This window comes from Myotis yumanensis, unplaced genomic scaffold, assembly GCF_028538775.1.
Source record: "Myotis yumanensis isolate MYYU_CA2020_CCGP unplaced genomic scaffold, mMyoYum1.0.hap1 SCAF_23, whole genome shotgun sequence".
NCBI lineage: Eukaryota > Metazoa > Chordata > Mammalia > Chiroptera > Vespertilionidae > Myotis > Myotis yumanensis.
Genome location: NW_027223774.1, coordinates 9634193 through 9652870, shown reverse-complemented (window position 1 = coordinate 9652870; position 18678 = coordinate 9634193). Strand labels below are relative to the sequence as shown.

The 18678-nt window shown below is 54.5% G+C and overlaps 1 protein-coding gene across 1 annotated transcript; it reads right to left on the bottom strand.

The window, feature by feature from the left end:
• Positions 1 to 6005: 6005 nt before the first annotated feature.
• KCNA7 (potassium voltage-gated channel subfamily A member 7) lies at positions 6006 to 8755 on the bottom strand. Its single transcript, XM_070401576.1, has 2 exons — positions 8186 to 8755; positions 6006 to 6905 (listed from the first exon to the last, which is right to left on the bottom strand). The coding sequence occupies exons 1-2, from the start codon at positions 8738 to 8740 to the stop codon at positions 6090 to 6092; spliced, it is 1371 nt and encodes a 456-aa protein (XP_070257677.1). The 5' UTR covers positions 8741 to 8755; the 3' UTR covers positions 6006 to 6089.
• Positions 8756 to 18678: the final 9923 nt, after the last annotated feature.

Here is an 18678-nt window from a genome sequence, read left to right as displayed (position 1 = left end):
CCCTGTGGGGGACGCAGGCGGCCCCCTCCTTCCTGACATCTCAGGAGAGGAAGGGGGCGACCACCTAGAGGAAGAGGGGAACAGGCATGTCATCTAGGCAGGTGGGGGAGGGGCCCGAACCCGTGTTCCTCTCCAAGTGTAGGGTACCCAACAGCCAAGGCCACGCCCCCTTTCAGAGCACCCCCCCTCCTGCCCTGCCCAGGTGATGGCTCCTGGCTGGGATGGGAAGCAGATGGGGGGAGGAGAGGAGACCGCAGAGGCTGGAAAAGATTACGTCCTCCTCGGCCCATTCATCTCCCAGACAGGCTGGGGGTGGGGCCGGGCTGGACACCCGGGGACCCGAGGGCCCACCCCCCAGAAGCCCTGGGTCCCCGAGGCTGCTTCCTGGAATGTTTTCCCCGCACGGGACAGGCCGGGGCCCGCCCAAGCCTTCCGCTGCGCATACCTGGAGCGGCTGCCTGCCCCGGCTGCGAGATGCCCAATGGGGCGCTGGGGTATGCAGGGGGGCGCATGCTGACCCAGCCAGGGCCGGGAGGCCAGGCCCCCCAAGTCCCTCCTCCCTCGGACCCTGAAGTTCTGGAGTTCCAGGCCCCGCCTCCCAGGTCCTCAGCAAGACGGACGCCCCGAAGATTCAGGCTGGGGGGTCCGGACCCCGGGGACCCCTCGGGGGGCGGCTCCACCGGGGGTAACCCCGCGGCTCATCGGGGACTTTTGCCTCAGTTTCCTCCGCCAAGCCCCGCCCCAGGCCCCGCCCACGTCCCTCCCTACCCGGGGGCAGGGCGACCGGGACGCGGGATCCCGGAGGAGGAGGCGCGGAGGCTCTTACCTGGGGCGCCCGCCGCGGCTCCCTCTGCGGCCCCGGCGCGGCGGCTCCTCCTCCTGCTGCTGCTGCTGCTGCTACTGCTGCTCGCTGGCGGCGGGGACGCCCGCTCACCCGCCGGCTCCTCGCTGCACACGCTCCGGAGGGCCCGGGTCGGGGGCGGAGGCGGGGCGGCGCCCGACGGCGGAGGAGGGGCCGGGGGATCCCGCCTTCCACACGCGGGCCGGGACCTCGGGAGCCCAGCCTGGCTCACTCAGCCCTCCACCCGCCTCCGGCCCAGGAGGCCAGGCGCCAGCCCCCTCCTCCCTCAAACCCTGGAGTGGGGACCCCCCAGCCCTCTCCTCCCTCAGACCCTGGAATCCGGGATCCCCAACCTCCTCCTCCCTCAGATCCTGGAGTGGGGACCCCCAGCCCCCTCCTCCCTCTGACCAGGAGTCTGGCTCCCCAGCCCCCTCCTCCCTCAGACCCAGGAGTGGGGATCCCCAGCCCCCTCCTCCCTCTGACCAGGAGTCTGGCTCCCCAGCCCCCTCCTTCCTCAGACCCAGGAGTGGGGACCCCCAGCCCCCTCCTCCCTCTGACGAGGAGTCTGGCTCCCCAGCCTCCTCCTCCCTCAGACCCAGGAGTGGGGACCCCCAGCCCCCTCCTCCCTCTGACCAGGAGTCTGGCTCCCCAGCCCCCTCCTCCCTCAGACCCAGGAGTGGGGACTCCCTAGCCCCCTCCTCCCTCAGACTCTGGAGTCCGGCTCCCCAGCCCCTCCTCCCTCTGACCAGGAGTCTGGCTCTCCAGCCCCTTCTTCCCCTAGTTTCAGCCCCCTCCTCCTCCCTCAGACCCAGGAGTGGGGACCCCCAGCCCCCTCCCGCAGACCAGGAGTCTGGGCCCCAGATTCCTCTGCATTCTTTAGCCAGTGAAGTGTCAATCCCCAGGCAGATTCCCACCCTCTGCTCTCATCCCCACGCTCCCAGGAGCTCCAGGCCAGACATTAACCAGCTGGGCTTGGGCAGCGATAAGGCCTCCCGGCCCAGGGGGGACAGTGGATGTGGGGGGGGGGGGGCTCTCCCACAGAGTCCTCTCTCCTGGAATTTCCTGGGTGGGGACTGGGGAGAGGGTCTTGTCTTGAGCTCAGAGAAGAGAACTTCAAGGTGTTACAGGCCCGGGAGATAGATTTGATTTGGGAACAAAATGACCTTAGAGAAAGGAAGTGAAGGGAGACGGGGGAAAGGCACGGAACAGGGGCCAGAGTCCAAGAGAAAGAGGGGGGGACAGAGACCCAGAGAGAGAGAGAGAGAGAGACCCTGAGACAGGGGGGAGATGGGCGTTGGAGTCCAGGACAGCCCTGTGGCCAGGCCCTCACCCCTCCCCAGAGCTGTTTTCAGGGGAAAGCTGACACTTGTCTTGGGGGGGGTGGGGGTGGGGAGGGATCCCATACCCCTCCCTCCGCCTAAATATAGCACGGCAAGGTGGCAGGAGGGGTGTCCCCCGACTAGGGTGTCCCCTCTCCTCTTGCCCATCACAGCCAAGGCGACACAGAAGCGGCCGCAGTTGTTTATTGGGGGGGGAGGGGCGCTCCCCTGGCTTTGGGTGTCCACTGGAGTCACCTCCCTGACTCACCACACACTTCCCCACCCCTGAGCACCCAGCCGGCGCCAGGCCTATCCCAGGGCCTCCAGGTAACTCCCCGTCTCGGGTTGGGGAGCACAGGAGAGCAACGGAGGAGCTGGCAGAGGAGGAACTGGGCAAAAGTCTCTGTCCCCCGCTCTGTCTGTGTCTCTGCCCCCCCCCCCCCCCCGGCTCCTGTCCCCCGCTCTGGATCTGTCCCCCTCGCTCCGGGTCTCTGTCCTCCCCCTGGTCTCTGACCCACCTCCCAGGCCACTGCCTTCCTCCGCCAGCTCCCGCTCCTCCCTGTGGGTGTCACTCTTTTTTTTTTTTTTTTAACATATTTTATTGATTTTTTACAGAGAGGAAGGGAGAGAGATAGAGAGTCAGAAACATCGATGAGAGAGAAACATCGATCAGCTGCCTCCTGCACATCTCCTGCTGGGGATGTGCCCGCAACCCAGGTACATGCCCCTGACCGGAATCGAACCTGTGGGTGTCACTCTTTGCCTCTGTCTCTGCCCCCTCTGCAGGTCTCGGTTCCTCTCTGCCTGTGTCTCCTCCCTCCGGGTCTCTGTGCTGGATTCTGTGCCTGCCTCCAAGACTCTGCCTCGTGTCTGTCACCATGAGGGGCTCCGTCTCCGTTTCCGCCTCCAGAGGTGCCTTTCTCTCCATTTCAGAGAGAAGTGACAACCTAAAGGTTATATTATTTCTGACCTTTATCAGACTCTGCCCACAATCTGTACCTTCTTCCATCTCTCTGTATAAAACGGTAGGTGGGTCTCCCTAGCTGGTTTGGCTCAGTGGATAGAGCCTCGGCCCCGGGCCGTGGACGGAAGGGTCTCAGGTTCGATTCCGGTCAAGAGCACACACCTCGGTTGCAGGCTTGATCTCTGGCCCTGGTAGGGACTTGTACAGGAGGCAAGCAATTGATGGGTCTCTCTCACATCGATGTTTCTCTCTTTCTCTGTCTCTCCCGCTTCCTTCCATTCTCTCTAAAACTCAATGGGGTAAACAAATGAAAATAAAAATCAGTGGAAAAATAGGGTGATGATTAACAACAAAAAGGTAGTTGGGGCCAAAACCGGTTTGGCTCAGTGGATAGAGCGTCGGCCTGCGGACTGAAAGGTCCCAGGTTCGATTCCGGTCAAGGGCATGTACCTGGGTTGTGGGCACATCCCCAGTGGGAGATGTGCAGGAGGCAGCTGATCGGTGTTTCTCTCTCATCGATGTTTCTAACTCTCTATCTCTCTCCCTTCCTCTCTGTAAAAAAAATCAATAAAATATATTTAAAAAAAAAAAAAAGGTAGTTGGGTTAAATCAGGGGGTCCAAACTGAATTTCTCAGCTGCATTCTGAGCTGTCAAGAGGGACTTCATAAGAGGTGTGTTCCTTGCCCCGGCTGGTGTGGTTCAGTGGACTGGGCGTCAGTCTGTGGACCGAAGGGTCCCAGGTTTGATTCTGGTCAAGGGCACGTGCCTGGGCTGCCGGCTCGATCCCCAGTGGGGGGCGTGCAGGAGGCAGCCGATCAATGATTCTCTCATCATTGATGTTTCTATCTGTCTCTTCTCCCTTCCTCTCTGAAATCAATAAAAATATATTAAAAAAAAAAAAGAGGTGTGTTCCCCTCAAACCAGTTCCCTGCTGATGCGTCACCCTGTTGCCTCTAAGTAAGGTTTCATTTGACAAAAAAAGGGGGGGGGGTGTTATAGCTAAAAAGAACAATGACAACAACAACACTCTGCAAACCACGGGATGGGTTTTAATAAATTAATGTGGTTAAAGTACTTTGAATGACACCTGGTGCATAGGAAGCCCTATATGTGTTAGTGATTTAACCCTCCTCCTCCTCCTCCTCCCCCTCCTCCTCTCCTTCCTCCTCCTCCTCCTCCTCCATCTCAAAATGCCCTTTAAGACAGAAAGACCTCTAAACATGTTCGACCTCGTGACCTTGAGCAACACCCTCCCCTCTGAGCCTCAGTTTCCTTGTTTGTGAGGCTGTCTGAGCTCAGGAGGTCCTGTGTGTCCCAGCAGGCTGACAGGACACGTGGGGCCAGGCCGCCTGCCACCGGGCTGGCCCCAGGGACAGTGACGGGTGCCTGACCTTGGGAAGCCCTCCTGCGCTGAGACTGGCCTCTCCCTGCTTTGTCTGACGGCCTTCCTGGGCTGCGGGGAGATGGGGTGGTGCGCCCCAATGGGGAATTCTCATCCCTGTCAGGCTCAGGGGCACTGCCTGTTCCCTCTTTGGTTCTCTGTCTCTGGGGTGCTCCGGCCTGCCTCCAGCTCTGGGTGTCTGTCCCTCTCTCTCTGGGCGCCTGGCACCCCGCTGCGGGTCTCCATCCCCCCCTCTTGGTCGCTGTCTCCCTCTCCTTTGGATTGTGTCCCTCTCCCTTCCTCTGGGTCTTTGTCTCGGAGTCTCTGTTCCTCTCTCTTTGTATCCTTATCTCCTCTTCTCTGGGATTCTCTTTCTCTGAGCCTCTATCCTTCCCCAGATCTCTGTCCCCCTCCTCTGGGTTTCTGTCCCCCCACCATGTATGGATAGAGTACAGGGACTCCCCCTCCCTCCCTCCCCTTGTGGTTCTGATGTCCATGCCTGGAAGCAGAACTGTAGGCGAAGACAGATAGTAAGGGGGTTTCAACGGCAAAATGAAGCAGGAGTGGGGTGAATGGAGGGAGTGTCCAGTTCAGTTGTCTCCCAGAGTCCTCAGCGCCATATTCGCTCCCTGAGGCATGATTCCTCCTCAGTGCTGGCATCCTTGCGTGCCGGTGCTACCACTGAATCCAAAACAAACCCACATGGCCCCATGGAGTTCACACATACAGTCCGGCTCAACCCAACACTCCTACCAGACTCACAGTGACACAGTCAATGTAACTCAGCTCAGCATGGCCCCACGACCTGGTCCTACGAGACTCACATGATTATACAACTCAGTGTGGCTCAACTCCGTGGAGCCCTGAAAACTTCCAGCCACATAACTCTACACGATTCAACCCAACAGAACCCGGAGAGACTCCTACAGTCGTACGTTCCAACCCGACTTAACCTAACATGACCTAGAAAGCTCACATTCTATCACTTGACTCTTCTACATGACTCACAAGTTCACAGAACCGAAAATAACATAACCCCAGAAGAGTCACAAAGCCACACAATTCCCAACACACCTCAACCCCACACCACCATGCATGGACGCGCAACCAGTCCCAACAATGCCATAGGTGGGCACCTATCTTGACCCAACTTGGCCCTAGGGGGGCTCATAAACCCACAGAATCCCGCACAATGCGGTTGGACAAGACTCACCCAGACTCACCACCCAACCCAACCCAACCCAACCCAACACAAAACAAAGAAACTCACAGAACTATGTGGCCTCACAAATCTATCTCAACACTAGCCCGAGGGGCTCCACAGCCTTGCAGAAACCAGCGCAGTACAAACCAATGCAGCATCCCCCTCAGCTCAGCGTAACCCACTGCCATTCATTGCTGCCTAAGGAGGTACCTACAGGAGTACCAAACCGCAACTCAAGAACCAATAAGGCTTAGTGTTCTTCAACGCATTGCCATTTAACCTAGTTCTTCCTAGTCCCAACCCCTCCCCGTGACTCCCCCTCCCCCCTCCCCTCCCTCTCTCCAAGGAAATGTGAGGTCCTGCAGGCTTCGACTGTCCCTCACACTTCGGTGACCATGTGTTTTCCAGGGGGGGGCCAGAGTGGAGGTGACAGCTCAGGCACCTCTCCATCCACCAATCCCCCATTGACCTTGCCCTCCAGGGGGCCACAGGGCTGCGTGTCCACATGGCTGTACATTCCGGCCTCTTCGCCCTCTGTCTCCCGGTGGTAAAAGTAGCTGAAGTTGGAGACAATGACCGGCACAGGCAGGGAGATGGTCAGCACGCCCGCGATGGCGCACAGGGAGCCCACGATCTTGCCACCCACCGTGACGGGGGCCATGTCGCCATAGCCGACTGTCGTCATGGTGACCACTGCCCACCAGAAGGACTCAGGGATGCTGGTGAAATAGGAGTCTTCCCGGTCGACCTCGGCAAAGTAGACCGCGCTGGAGAAGAGGACCACGCCGATGAAGAGGAAGAAGATGAGGAGGCCCAGCTCGCGCATGGACGCCCGGAGCGTCTGGCCCAAGATCTGCAGGCCCTTCGAGTGCCGAGACAACTTGAAGATGCGGAAGACGCGCACCAGTCGGATGACCCGCAGGATGGCTAGTGACATGGCCGGCTGGCCCACCCCCCGCTGCTGGGCCAGCTCGGTGCCCAGCGCCACAAAGTAGGGCAGGATGGCCACAAAATCAATGAGGTTCATCACGTTCTTGAAGAAGGCCGTCTTGCTCGGGCAGGCCAACAGGCGCACCAGCAGCTCGAAGGAGAACCAGCAGATGCACAGCGTCTCCACCACGAAGAACGGGTCATCGAAGGGTGTGCGGGGTGGGGGTCCGGGCACAGGGCTGGAGCCGTTCAGCCGAGAGGGGAACTGCAAGGAGGAAGGGGTTCAGGGAGGACCGCACCAGGGCTGGGACACACGGGAATGGCCATATTCGTTGTTTGTTTAAATACCCAACTACTTATCTACAAATCGGACAACAGCCGCTGCTCCCGGGCCAGCAGTGACCTGGCTGTCACAGACTCTCCCAGGACCCCCGGGTCATGCCTGCCTGGCTGACTCTGTGGCCCCTCATCCACTGCTGGGGCCTCCTGAAATGACGCGTGGCCGGGGCTCAACCTCTTCCCGTCCAAAGCCGGCCCCCAGCATGAATTCTCTAGTCAGGGAGGGTCCCTAACCTGGCCCCCCTCCCATGGACCCTGCCTCCCAGACCCAGCCCAGGCTATAATGTTGTAATGGTCAAAGACCGCTCCGTCTGCCAAACCCTGGGCCCCTACTCTTACAGCTCCCGGCTTTGTCTGTGATGGATTCCTCCTACCCTGGCCCTCAGGACCCACCACGCTGTCTCCAACTACCTCAGCTTCTTCCTTCCTTCCTTCCTTCCTTCCTTCCTTCCTTCCTTCCTTCCTTCCTTCCTTCCTTCCTTTTTGGTTTGTTAATCCTCACCAGAGGTTTATGCCCTTGACTGGGAATCGGGAAAGGAACCCATGACTCTTCCATCCGCAGGCCACGCTCTAACCACTGAGCGAACGGGCCAGGGCCTCAGCCGCTTTCTTCAGGTCCGACTCTCACCACCTCCAGTCCATCCTTCCCATCGGTCACCATGGGCCGCACAGACCTCAGATTTTTCAGGCTCTCCCCTGTCCCCAGCTTTGATTTCTTAATGTTCCTGTACTCAGGTACTCCTGCCCTCCTCCGCAAGCCAGGTTTCTCACCTGCCTTAACCCTGCCTTCTGATAGGACGGGCCCTCCTATTCCGATCCTCAGGCCCCGCCCCTATTGAGCACCCCTGCGCCCCTAGCTTTTCACGGTGGAGTCCCCTGACAGGCCTGTCCCTGCGCTGATAGTTCCTCAAAGCCCCTGGTCCCACCTGAACTTGGCCAGGTCCTCCTCCCAGACCCCCGTGCCCCGCCCACAGACAGCCAGATCCCACCTTCCCGAGAGGCCCCGCCTCCATGGCCCCGAACCCGCTTTCTGATAGGCCAGGGACCCAAGGACCCCGCCCATCTTTCCACAAACCCCGCCCCTCTCCGCCGAGGCCCCCGCCTCCATGGCCCTGACCCCGCTTTCTGATAGGCCAGGGACCCACGGACCCCCGCCCATCTCCCCCACGAACCCCGCCCCTCTCCGCCGAGGCCCCGCCTCCTCACCTGTCCCGCCGCAGCCACCGCTGCAAGCCCCGGCCTGTCGCGTTCGTCGCGGAAATCGGGCAGCGTCTCGAGACAGAAGACGACGATGGAGACGAGAATGACCAGCACGGAGACGACGGCGAGCACGCGCGCGGCCTGCGAGCTCTCGGGGAACTCGAAGAGCAGCCAGAGCTGGCGCGCGAAGGCGCGGCGGGGCAGGGGCCGCTCGGGCGGCAGCGGGCAGCCCTCGTCCTCGCGCAGGCGCGCCAGCGCCGACGCGCCCAGCCCGTAGAAGGCCACCTCCTCCAGGAAGACGTCGAGCGGCACGTGCGCCGGCCGCCGCAGCCGCCCGCCCGACTGGTAGTAGTAGAGCACCGCGTCGAAGCTGGGCCGGTGCCGGTCGAAGAAGTACTCGCGGCGCGCGCCGTCGTAGAAGCGGCTGCGGCGCGCCGGGTCCCCGAGCAGCGTGTCCGGGAAGCGGCCCAGCGTGCGCGCCCGCGTCTCGAACCGCAGCCCCGCCACGTTGAGGACCAGCCGCTCGCAGCAGCCGCACGGCGGCGAGCACCGCGGCTCCATGGCGCGCGCAGCCCCAGTGACCCGCGGGCGGACGTGTGGCCCCGACGCCCGACCCGGCCCGGCCCCACCTCGGCCTCCGCCGCCGCCGCCGCCCCAGCCTGGTGTCCGATGTCCACGCGTAAAAATAGCCCAGCCCTCCGGCCAGGGCGCGGGGGAGGGGGCGCCGTGACCCCGGCGGGGCAGAGGGTACCCGCGCGCCCTCTGCCGGGGCACCCGCCTTTCCCCCCGCCCAGCCACCGCCGAGCTGCGCGTTCTCCGCGTCTACCCCGCGTTCTGATCCCCTTTCCATGGCCCGGGACCTTGGTTGGGGTCACAGATTTCCACCCCTTTCTCTCGTCCTCTTGTATGCCTGCGTCCGGCCCTGCCTTTGATGTGGGTCTCTGAGGGATGTATGTCTGTGTGTATGGGACAATTCTCTCTGAGTTTTGCCCCTCGCTCTGCGGGATTCTGTGTCTTGGTTTCTCTCATCTATGTTTTAGACTCTTTTTTTTTCTCGAGGGTCTGTCTGTGTTTCTCTGTTGTCTCCCTTGGCCTCTGTCTCTCCCCTCGGTCGAGGTCTCTCTGCTTATCTTGCCGGGTCTCCTCTCCCATTATCTCTGTCCGTGGGTTTCTCAGGGGTGAACCCTTTGGCTTCTTTCCCTGCAGCGCTGCGCGTCTCAGGGCCCCTGGAGGACTCATCTGCGGAGTCACCTCTCTGACCATCACTCTTAGGTCAGCTCCGCCACTGCCCCGGTGGTTGCCTGGACCTTTGGGGGGACGCTCCAGCAGCTGCAAACCGTGGGCAGGTGCGCCCCTCGCCCGGTCCCCTCGGCAGGGTGTCTCCGGGGCTCTCCACCTGGCTTCTCTGCCAGGTACGCGTAGACCCAGCGAGACCTGAGCTGTGCAGCCCTTCAGTGCCAGGGGCGGCAGGGCCTGCTCGGCACGGGCGGGGGTGGGCTGGGGAGATGTCGCAGGGTCACTCCAAGGGACCGAAGGACAGACGGACGGTGGCCTTCCAGCCACGGGTGTCCTATGACATCGCATAAAAATAGCCCATCAGTTGGGCTTTCGGGGACAGGGAGTGGTGGCTCGGCCACCTGGACACCTGCGAATGCGGTCTCCGGCGCCCTCTGCTGGGCGAGTGGAGAGACAGGGAAGGTTTAACTGGGAATTCCCGCACTCTCTCTCTCTTGCCGTCTACACTTTGTTCCTCTGTCACCGTCCCTCCGGATTTCTGTGTCCTGCTCTCTGGGTCTCTCTGTCTTGGTCTCTCTCTTTCATGATCTTTGACCCTCCTTGTCTCTGGGTTTCTGCCCTCCCCACCCCCCATCCCCCCATCCCTCTGGTCTTTTCCCTTCTCTCTGGTCTCTGTCTCTTTTCTTCTCGGTCTCCTCTTTTTAAAAAAATATATTTTATTGATTTTTTTACAGAGAGGAAGGGAGAGGGATAGAGAGTTAGAAACATCGATGAGAGAGAAACGTCGGTCAGCTGCCTCCTACACATCCCCTTCTGGGAGTGTGCCCGCAACCAAGGTACATGCCCTTGACCGGAATCGAACCCTGGACCCTTCAGTCCGCAGGCCGACGCTCTATCCACTGAGCCAAACCGGTTAGGGCTCGGTCTCCTCTTTCCTGTCATTCTCCAGGACCACAAAGAGACCCCTCTTGGTGGGTCTCAACTCTCTGTGTGACCTGACCCCCACCTTCCCTCTGCGGCCCTGTCTCTTCCACCTGCACCCACACTGAGCCTGGAGGCAGTGCTCCCCCTTGCCGCTTCCAGAAGCTTCTCCCTCTCACAGCTCCATTGAAGCTCAAGCTGTCCATGGACACCTCTGCCCAGCTTCCCTGATGGACTCCCCCTTCCCTTCTGGCCCCGCACACTGTCATGGAAGATTTCGGACTTTATCATTCTTAGAAATGTCAATGTCCTCCTAGATCAGCGGTTCTCAACCTGTGGGTCTCGACCCAATGACCCTTTCACAGGGGTCGCCTAAGACCATCGGAAAATACGTATATAATTACATATTGTTTTTGTGATTAATCACTATGCTTTAATTATGTTCAATTTGTAACAATGAAAATACATCCTGCATATCAGATATTTACATGACGATTCATAACCGTAGCAACATTACAGTTATGAAGTAGCAACGAAAATAATGTTATGGTTGGGGGTTACCACAACATGAGGAACTGTATTAAAGGGTCATGGCATTAGGAAGGTTGAGAACCACTGTCCTAGATGATCCTTCTGGAACCCAGCCCTACTGGATTGTCTTTTCCCAAAAGGATCAGATTTCTCTTCCTACAAAGTAGCCCCGAGCCGTGCCACACCCTCCCTAGAGGAGTCCGTGTCCCTGGCTTTTGGTCATTCGCTCAACCAACAGACTGTCTCATGGGAAGCCTTGTGGTTTCCCAGGTTGAGATATAAAAGGCAACTTCCCATCCCACTGTTTCCTCAGAACACTTCTTTTTTTTTCTTTTAATATATTTTTTATTGATCTCAGAGAGGATGGGAGAGGGAGAGAGATAGAAGCATCAATGATGAGAAAGAATCATGGATCAGCTGTCTCCTGCATGCCCCCTACTGGGAATTGAGCCCACAACCCAGGCATGTGCCCTTGATCAGAATGGAACCCGGGACCCTTCAGTCCACAGGCTGACCCTCTATCCACTGAGCCAAACCGGCTAGGGTGGAACGCTTCTTTTTTTTTGTTAATCCTCACCTGAGGATATTTTTCCATTGATTTTTAAGAGTAAGTGGGAGGGTAGGGGGAGGAAGAAAGAGAGAGAGATGTGAGAGAGACACATCAATTGGTTGCCTCCCACACATGCCCCAACTGGGGCCAGGGATTGAACATGCAACTCAGGTATGCATGCCTTTGACCAGGAATCAAACCCGAGACCCTTTGATGCACGGCTGATGTTCTAACCACTGAGCTTCACGGACCAGGGCTCCTTGGGACACTCCTGCAGGCCAGATGGCAAGGCCCCTGTGGAGAGGACTTAGGCTACTGGCCCTTGGTCCTGGCTAAACTCAGCTGATGACCAGCACCAACCTGTCACCATCTGAGTGAGTCACTTTGGAAGCACATCTTGCCCCAGCCAGACTACCCCCACAGATGCTTCTAGAGCCAGATAAGCCCCTCCCCCAGCTCTGTCCAGCTTGAAGATTTGTGAGGTTGTAGAGTTCTTTTTGGGGGGGAAGGTGATATACCACAGAGTTCCGTTCTCATTACATCACTAGAGGCCTGGTGCATGAAATTCGTGAACAGATAGGGTCCCTCGGCCTGGCTGGCGATCAGGGCAGATCAGGTTCCCCGCCTCCCCACCTCTTCCTTCCCTGGCTCCCTCAGTGCCCTACTACCATGCCACCCTTGGTCACCTGCCATGTTCCGTGCCGCCCCCTGGTGGTCAGCGCAGGTCATAGCTAGCGATTGAACTCTGTTCTCCAGGTGGAACACCCGAGGGGACACTGCATATTGTCCTTCTATAAATATTGGGTGCAAGAGGTTGATATGTCTTATCACAGGTGATTTTGGTTTGATCGCTTGCTTAGAGTAGTGTCTGCTCGGTTTCCCCACTGTAAAGTTATTATTTTTTCCCCTTGTAATTAAAGAATGTTGGAGAGAGCCATCTTTTTTTTTTTTTTGCCCAGTTAAGTTTATTAAGGCTTAATTTACATGCAGTAAAATTTAACCTTTATAGCGCACACTTCTGTGAGTGTTGGCAAATGTATATAGTCATGCCCTAACCGGTGTGGCTCAGTAGATAGAGCATCGGCCTGCAGACTCAAGGGTCCCAGGTTCAATTCCAGTCAAGGGCATGTACCTTGGTTGCGGGCACATCCCCGGTAGGGAGTGTGCAGGAGGCAGCTGATCGATGTTTCTAACTCTCTCCTTCTCCCTTCCTCTCTGTAAAAAATCAATAAAGTATATTTTTTTTAAAATGTATATAGTCACGTGACTGTACCACAATCAACATAGACAACCGTTTTGTCACTCCCCAAAGCTTTCTCCTTTGTAGTCAATGCCCCTCCTTCCATTTCTAGGGAACTACTGCTCTGTTTTCTCTCCCTCTGTCCCTGTCGTGTGTGTGTGTGTTTTTCAGAATGTCGAATAAATGAAATCATAAGTATGGAGCCCTTTTTTTTTTTTTTTTCCGCTTAAAGTATTACAAAGGGTATTACATAAGTGTCCTTTTTTCCCCCCCGCCCTTGACAAGCCCCTGCCCTCCCTTACCCCCCAGTGTCTTATGTCCATTAGTTATGGTTATATGGGTGCATCCAAGTCCTTCGGTTGATCTCTTACTCCCCTCCCTCCTGTCCCCCAACCCTCCCTGGCCTTCCCACTGCAGTCCGACAATCAGTTTGAGGCAGCTCTGCCACTGTATTTATTATTGTTCAAAAGTTTGTAGTGGTCTTAATTATCCATGAAAGAGTGAGATCATGTGGTATTTTTCCTTCATTGACTGGCTTGTTTCACTTAGCATAATGCATTGAGGATTCACTCCTGTGGTATGCGTTGGTAGCTCTTTCCTTCTTTTTTTTTTTTTTTTAATATATTTTATTGATTCTTTACAGAGAGGAAGGGAGAGGGATAGAGAGTTAGAAACATTGATGAGAGAGAAACATCAATCAGCTGCCTCCTGCACATCTCCTACTGGGGATGTGCCCGCAACCAATGTACATGCCCTTGACCAGAATCGAACCTGGGACCTTTCAGTCCGCAGGCTGACGCTCTATCCACTGAGCCAAACCGGTTAGGGCAGCTCTTTCCTTCTTAACTCTCATTCCAAGGCATGGATGTATGCCCATTGGTTTATCCATTCACTGTATGAGGGATGTTTAAGTTACATTTCATTTGTGGCTATTATGACTAAAGCTGATGTAGAAACCTGTTTACATGTTTTAAAAAATATATTTTTATTGATTTCAGAGAGGGAGAGGGAGAAAGAAACATCAATAATGAGAAACATTGATCAGCTGCCTCCTGCATGCCCCACACTGAGGATCGAGCCCACAACCTGGGACTGTGCCCTGACTGGGAATCGAACCATGACCGCCTGGTTCATAGGTGAAGGCTCAATCACTGAGCCATGCCAGCCGGGCTACATGTGTGTTGTTTGTTTGTTTTTTAATCCTCACCCAAGGATATGCTTAGAGAGAAGATGAGAGAGAGAAAGAGAGGAACATTGATGAGAGAGAGAAACATCAATTCGTTGCCTTCCTGATGTACCCCAACTGGAGATGGAAGCTGCAACCCAGGTGTGTGCCTAACCAAAAATTGAACCGGCAACCTTTTGGTGCACAAGATGATGATCAACCAACTGAGTCACTCCGGCCAGGGCTTGTGCACGTTTTTGTGTGAACATAGGTTTCCAGGTCTCTTAAGTTAAGAGTGGGCTTTCGGGATTGTATGGAAGGTGTATGCTTAACTTCTTTGCCATCAGCAGACTTTCTATCCTAATACCTTTTCTATCTTATAAAAAACACCCGTCCTTGACTCTCCTTCTTTTCCTGCTATTACCTCTCTTTGCTGCCTTTAGAGAAGCGGTTCTCAACCTGTGGGTTGCCACCCCTTTGGCGGTCGAACGACCCTTTCACAGGGGTTGCCTAAGACCATCCTGCAGATCAGATATTTACATGACGATTCATCACAGTAGCAACATTACAGTGATGAAGTAGCAATGAAAACAATTTTATGGTTGGGTCACAACATGAGGAACTGTAGTTAAAGGGCCAGAAGGTTGAGAACCACTGCTTTAGAGCAAAACTTTAAAGACTTCCCTACCTGAGGTCTCCACTTCCTCTCTCATCACCTTGTCAAGGTCACCACCTATGTCTTTAGCTTTATTTTTTTAAAATGTTTTTATTGATTGGAGAAAGGGAGAGGGGAAGGGAGAGAAACATCAACGAGAGAGAAAACATCAATGATTGGCTGCCTCCTAAACACTCCCTACTGGGGATAGAGTCGGAAAGTAAGGCCTTTGCCCTGACCGGGAATCAACCCCGGGAGACCTCTTGGTGCCTGGGTAGAAGATGCTCAACCACTGAGCACACTGGCTGGGCTCAATCTTTATTATCATTTGTAATTGATTTCAGAGAGGAAGGGAGAGGAAGAGAGGGATAGAAGCGTCAATGATGAGAGAGAATCATTGATCAGCTGCCTCCTGTATGCCCCCTATTCAAACTCACTTTGAAATCATTTCAGACTTACAGAAAAGCTGCAAAAATTGTACAGAGCTTCCATATATCCTTCAACCAACCACCTTCTGCCAATGTCAACTTCTTACATAACCATAGTTATTTGTCAGAAAATTAACATTGATATAATGTGATTAACCAATAATACTATAGACCTTATTTGAATTGCACTAGTTACCCATGAATGTTTTTTCTGGCTTAGAATCTAATTGAAGATCCCACATTGCATGAAATGACTCCTTAATTTCCGATGGGAGTTATTTTTTTAACTATACTTTTTGTTGTTGTTGTTAATCCTCATCCGAGGATATTTTTTCCACTGATTTTTTTTTAGAGAGAATGGAAGGGAAGGGGAGAAACAGAGAGAGAGAGAAACATCAGTGTGAGAGATACACATTGATTGATTGCCTTCCACACCCATGACTAGGGCTGGGGATGGAGCCTGCAACCGAGGTACATGCCCTTGACTGGAATCGAACCTGGGCCAACTCTCTATCCACTGAGCCAAACCGGTTTCGGCTAACTTCACTTTTTAATATACACTCTAATTACACTCCTATAGCAACCGAATAAGTTAGCTCTACCTTCACATACACCCTGAATCCCACCATCCTTCCCGTCCCACTGCTGCCTTCTTGGTCCAAGCCATCTCTTCCCCGGACACTGTAGACTCCTGACCATCTCCCTGTTCCCCTTCAGCCCCTTCCCTGCATTTTTTCTGTCCATAGCCATGGAATTGATCTTTTAAAAATGTAAATTAGCTCTAGCCGGTTTGGCTCAGTGGATAGAGCATCAGCCTGCGGACTGAAGGGTCCAGGTTCGATTCTGGTCAAGGGCACATGCCTGGCTTGCGGGCTTGAGGGGAGTGCAGGAAGCAGCCAGTCAAGATTCTCTTACATCATTGATGTTTCTCTCTCTCTCAGCCTTCCTCTCTGAAATCAATAAAAATATATTTTAAAAAATAATAAAAATGTAAATTAGGTATGTCTCTTGCCTGGTCAAAACACTTTTGTTAGCCCTAGCCAGTTTAGCTCAGTGGATAGAGCATCAGCCTGCAGACTAAAGGGTCCCAGGTTCGATTCCGGCCAAGGGCACATGCCTGGGTTTCGGGCTCGATCCCCAACGGGGGGGGGGGGGGTTGGGGGGGCCCGCAGGAGGTGACCGATCAATGATTCTCTCTCATCATTAATGTTTCTCTCTTTCCCTCTCCCTTCCTCTCTGAAATCAATAAAAATATATTTTAAAAACAAAACAAAAGGCAGGCACTAAGGCCCTCTGTGTCCCGGGGTAGGTGAGGGACATACCTAATTTACATTTTTAAAAGATCACTTCCATTAGGGTAGGGTTAGCTTTATTTTCTTTAAGTTTTTTATAATGAAATAGTTTTAGAATTGCAGAAAAGCTCCAAAAAATAGTGCAGAGTTCCCACATATGTACGTAAGTAAAGCAAATGTCAAAAAAGTTTTCTTGCCGAAACCGGTTTGGCTCAGTGGATAGAGCATCAGCCTGCGGACTGAGAGGTCCTGGGTTCGATTCCGGTCAAGGGCATGTACCTGGGTTGCGGGCACATCCCCAGTGGGGGGTGTGCAAGAGGCGGCTGATCGATGTTTCTAACTCTCTCTATCTCTCTCCCTTCCTCTCTGTGAAAAATCAATAAAATATATTAAAAAAAAAAAGTTTTCTTTTTCTCTTTTCCCTTTTATTTATTGATTTTTAGAGAGAGAGGAAAGGAGAGGAAGAGAGAGAAACATGGATATGAGAGTGATACATTGATCCGCTGCCTCCTGTACACCCCACACCGGGATTGAAACCAAAACCTGGGCATGTGCCCTGATTGGGAATCAAACTGGCAACCTTTTGGTGTCTGGGACAACACCCAACCAACTGAACCTCACCAGCCAAGGTCAAAATATTTTTTAAATTAAATTGATCTATTTATTGATTTTTTTAATATATATTTATTGATTTCAGAGAGGAAGGGGGAGAGAGAGAGAGAGAGAGAGAGAAACATCAATGATGAGAGAGAATCCTTGATCAGCTGCCTCCTGCACACCCCCTACTGGGGATCGAGCCTGCAACCCAGGCATGTGCCCTTGGCCGGAATCGAACCTGGGACCCTTCAGTCCGCAGGCTGACGCTCTATCCACTGAGCCAAGCCGGCTAGGGCATCTATTTATTGATTTTTAGAGAGAGAGGGACAGAAAGAGAGCGGAACTTCGATTTGTTGTTCCACTTATTTATGTATTCATTGGTTGATTCATGAATGTGCCCTGACTGGGGATTGAACACAACCTGAGTGAATCCCCAATAGGCTCTAACCCAGCTACCTTGTCAGGGCTGTCAACACATTTTTTTACAGTATGTGCTCTTTGAAATGTTTCTTGAAATATGAAGTTAGTCATTTAAATTTTATAATAATTTCTATAAGTAATTATTAGTATTTCTATTTTGTGTATTCTTTTTTTTTTTTAAATATATTTTGTTGATTTTTTTACAGAGAGGAAGGGAGAGGGATAGAGAGCTAGAAACAAAGATGAGAGAGAAACATCAATCAGCTGCCTCCTGCACACCCCCGACTGGGGATGTGCCTGCAACCAAGGTACATGCCCTTGACCGGAATCGAACCCGGTACCCTTCAGTCCGCAGGCCGACGCCCTATCCACTGAGCCAAACCGGTCAGGTCTGTGTATTCTTTTAAAAAATATATTGATTCTTTACAGAGAGAATGGGAGCGGGATAGAGAGTTAGAAACATTATCAGCTGCCCCCTGCACGCCCCCTACTGGGGATGTGCCAGCAACCAAGGTACATGCCCTTGACCGGAACCGAACCTGGGACCCTTCAGTCCGCAGGCCGAAGCCCTATCCGCTGAGCAGAACCGGCCAGAGCTAGTTTGTGTATTCTTAAACAAGCAATTCAATCTATCCAAAAAAAGTTTAAATACAATATTTAACTCTTTACAGGTCCCCAGTGTTCTAAGTACTGGTAACATGGCTGCCAGCTCTCTGACCTCATGGTCAACAGCGGGACTCCTGCCCTCCCCCCCTCCCCCCAAATCAAGGCCTTTGCACTTGCTGTTACCCCCGCCCAGATCTGCCTTTCCTGGGGCCTTGGTTCAAATGTCACTTCTTTAGAAAAACCTTCCATTAACACCCTTTCTAAAACAGATCGGCTTTCCCTGCCCATCCCCTTCCTCTGTTCTGTTTTTCTTGATGGCGCAGGCCACTCTCAGAAATTAGATTTATTCCTTTAAACGCTTTTATTGTCCCCTCTCATGCCATGTAAGCTCCAAGAGAGAGCGTTTCCTTTAGTCACGCGCTATATTCCTGGAGCCTACACAGTGCCCAGCATACACCCGGCGCTCAGCGAACAGTTACTGATTTAATAGATGAGACCGGGTTACCACACTATTCACATAGGGACTCTTTGTCAGAAGGCGGAGGGGTACATCAGAGCACACTGATTGCCGCATGCGCGCAAGATCCGGGAAGTGTGTTAGGGGAAGGGGCGGAGCATCGAGAAGAGTCTCGCGGAGAGAAGCGGTTGGAGTCCAAATCTCCAGGTGCAGGAGCAAAGGCTTGGTGCGGACGCGCGTGCGCACTGCGGGCTCTAGCCTGCCGCGGCGAGGGAGTTTAAGGTGCCCGGAGGCGGGGCCGTGACCTCGCGCTTGCGCAGTGCCCGCCGCGGAGCCGGATCCCGGCGTGTGGGTCGCTCCCGACGGCGGCGGCGCGTGCGCAGTGCGGCGGCGGAGGGATT

What these genes read in the sequence shown, in the direction of transcription:
- KCNA7 (XM_070401576.1), bottom strand. Translation starts at nt 8,740, where the DNA reads ATGGAGCCGCGGTGCTCGCCGCCGTGCGGCTGCTGCGAGCGGCTGGTC. An exon ending in CGGTGGCTGCGGCGGGACAG is followed by an intron (nt 6,906 to 8,185) that starts GTGAGGAGGCGG and finishes TCCTCCTTGCAG; the next exon opens with TTCCCCTCTCGGCTGAACGG.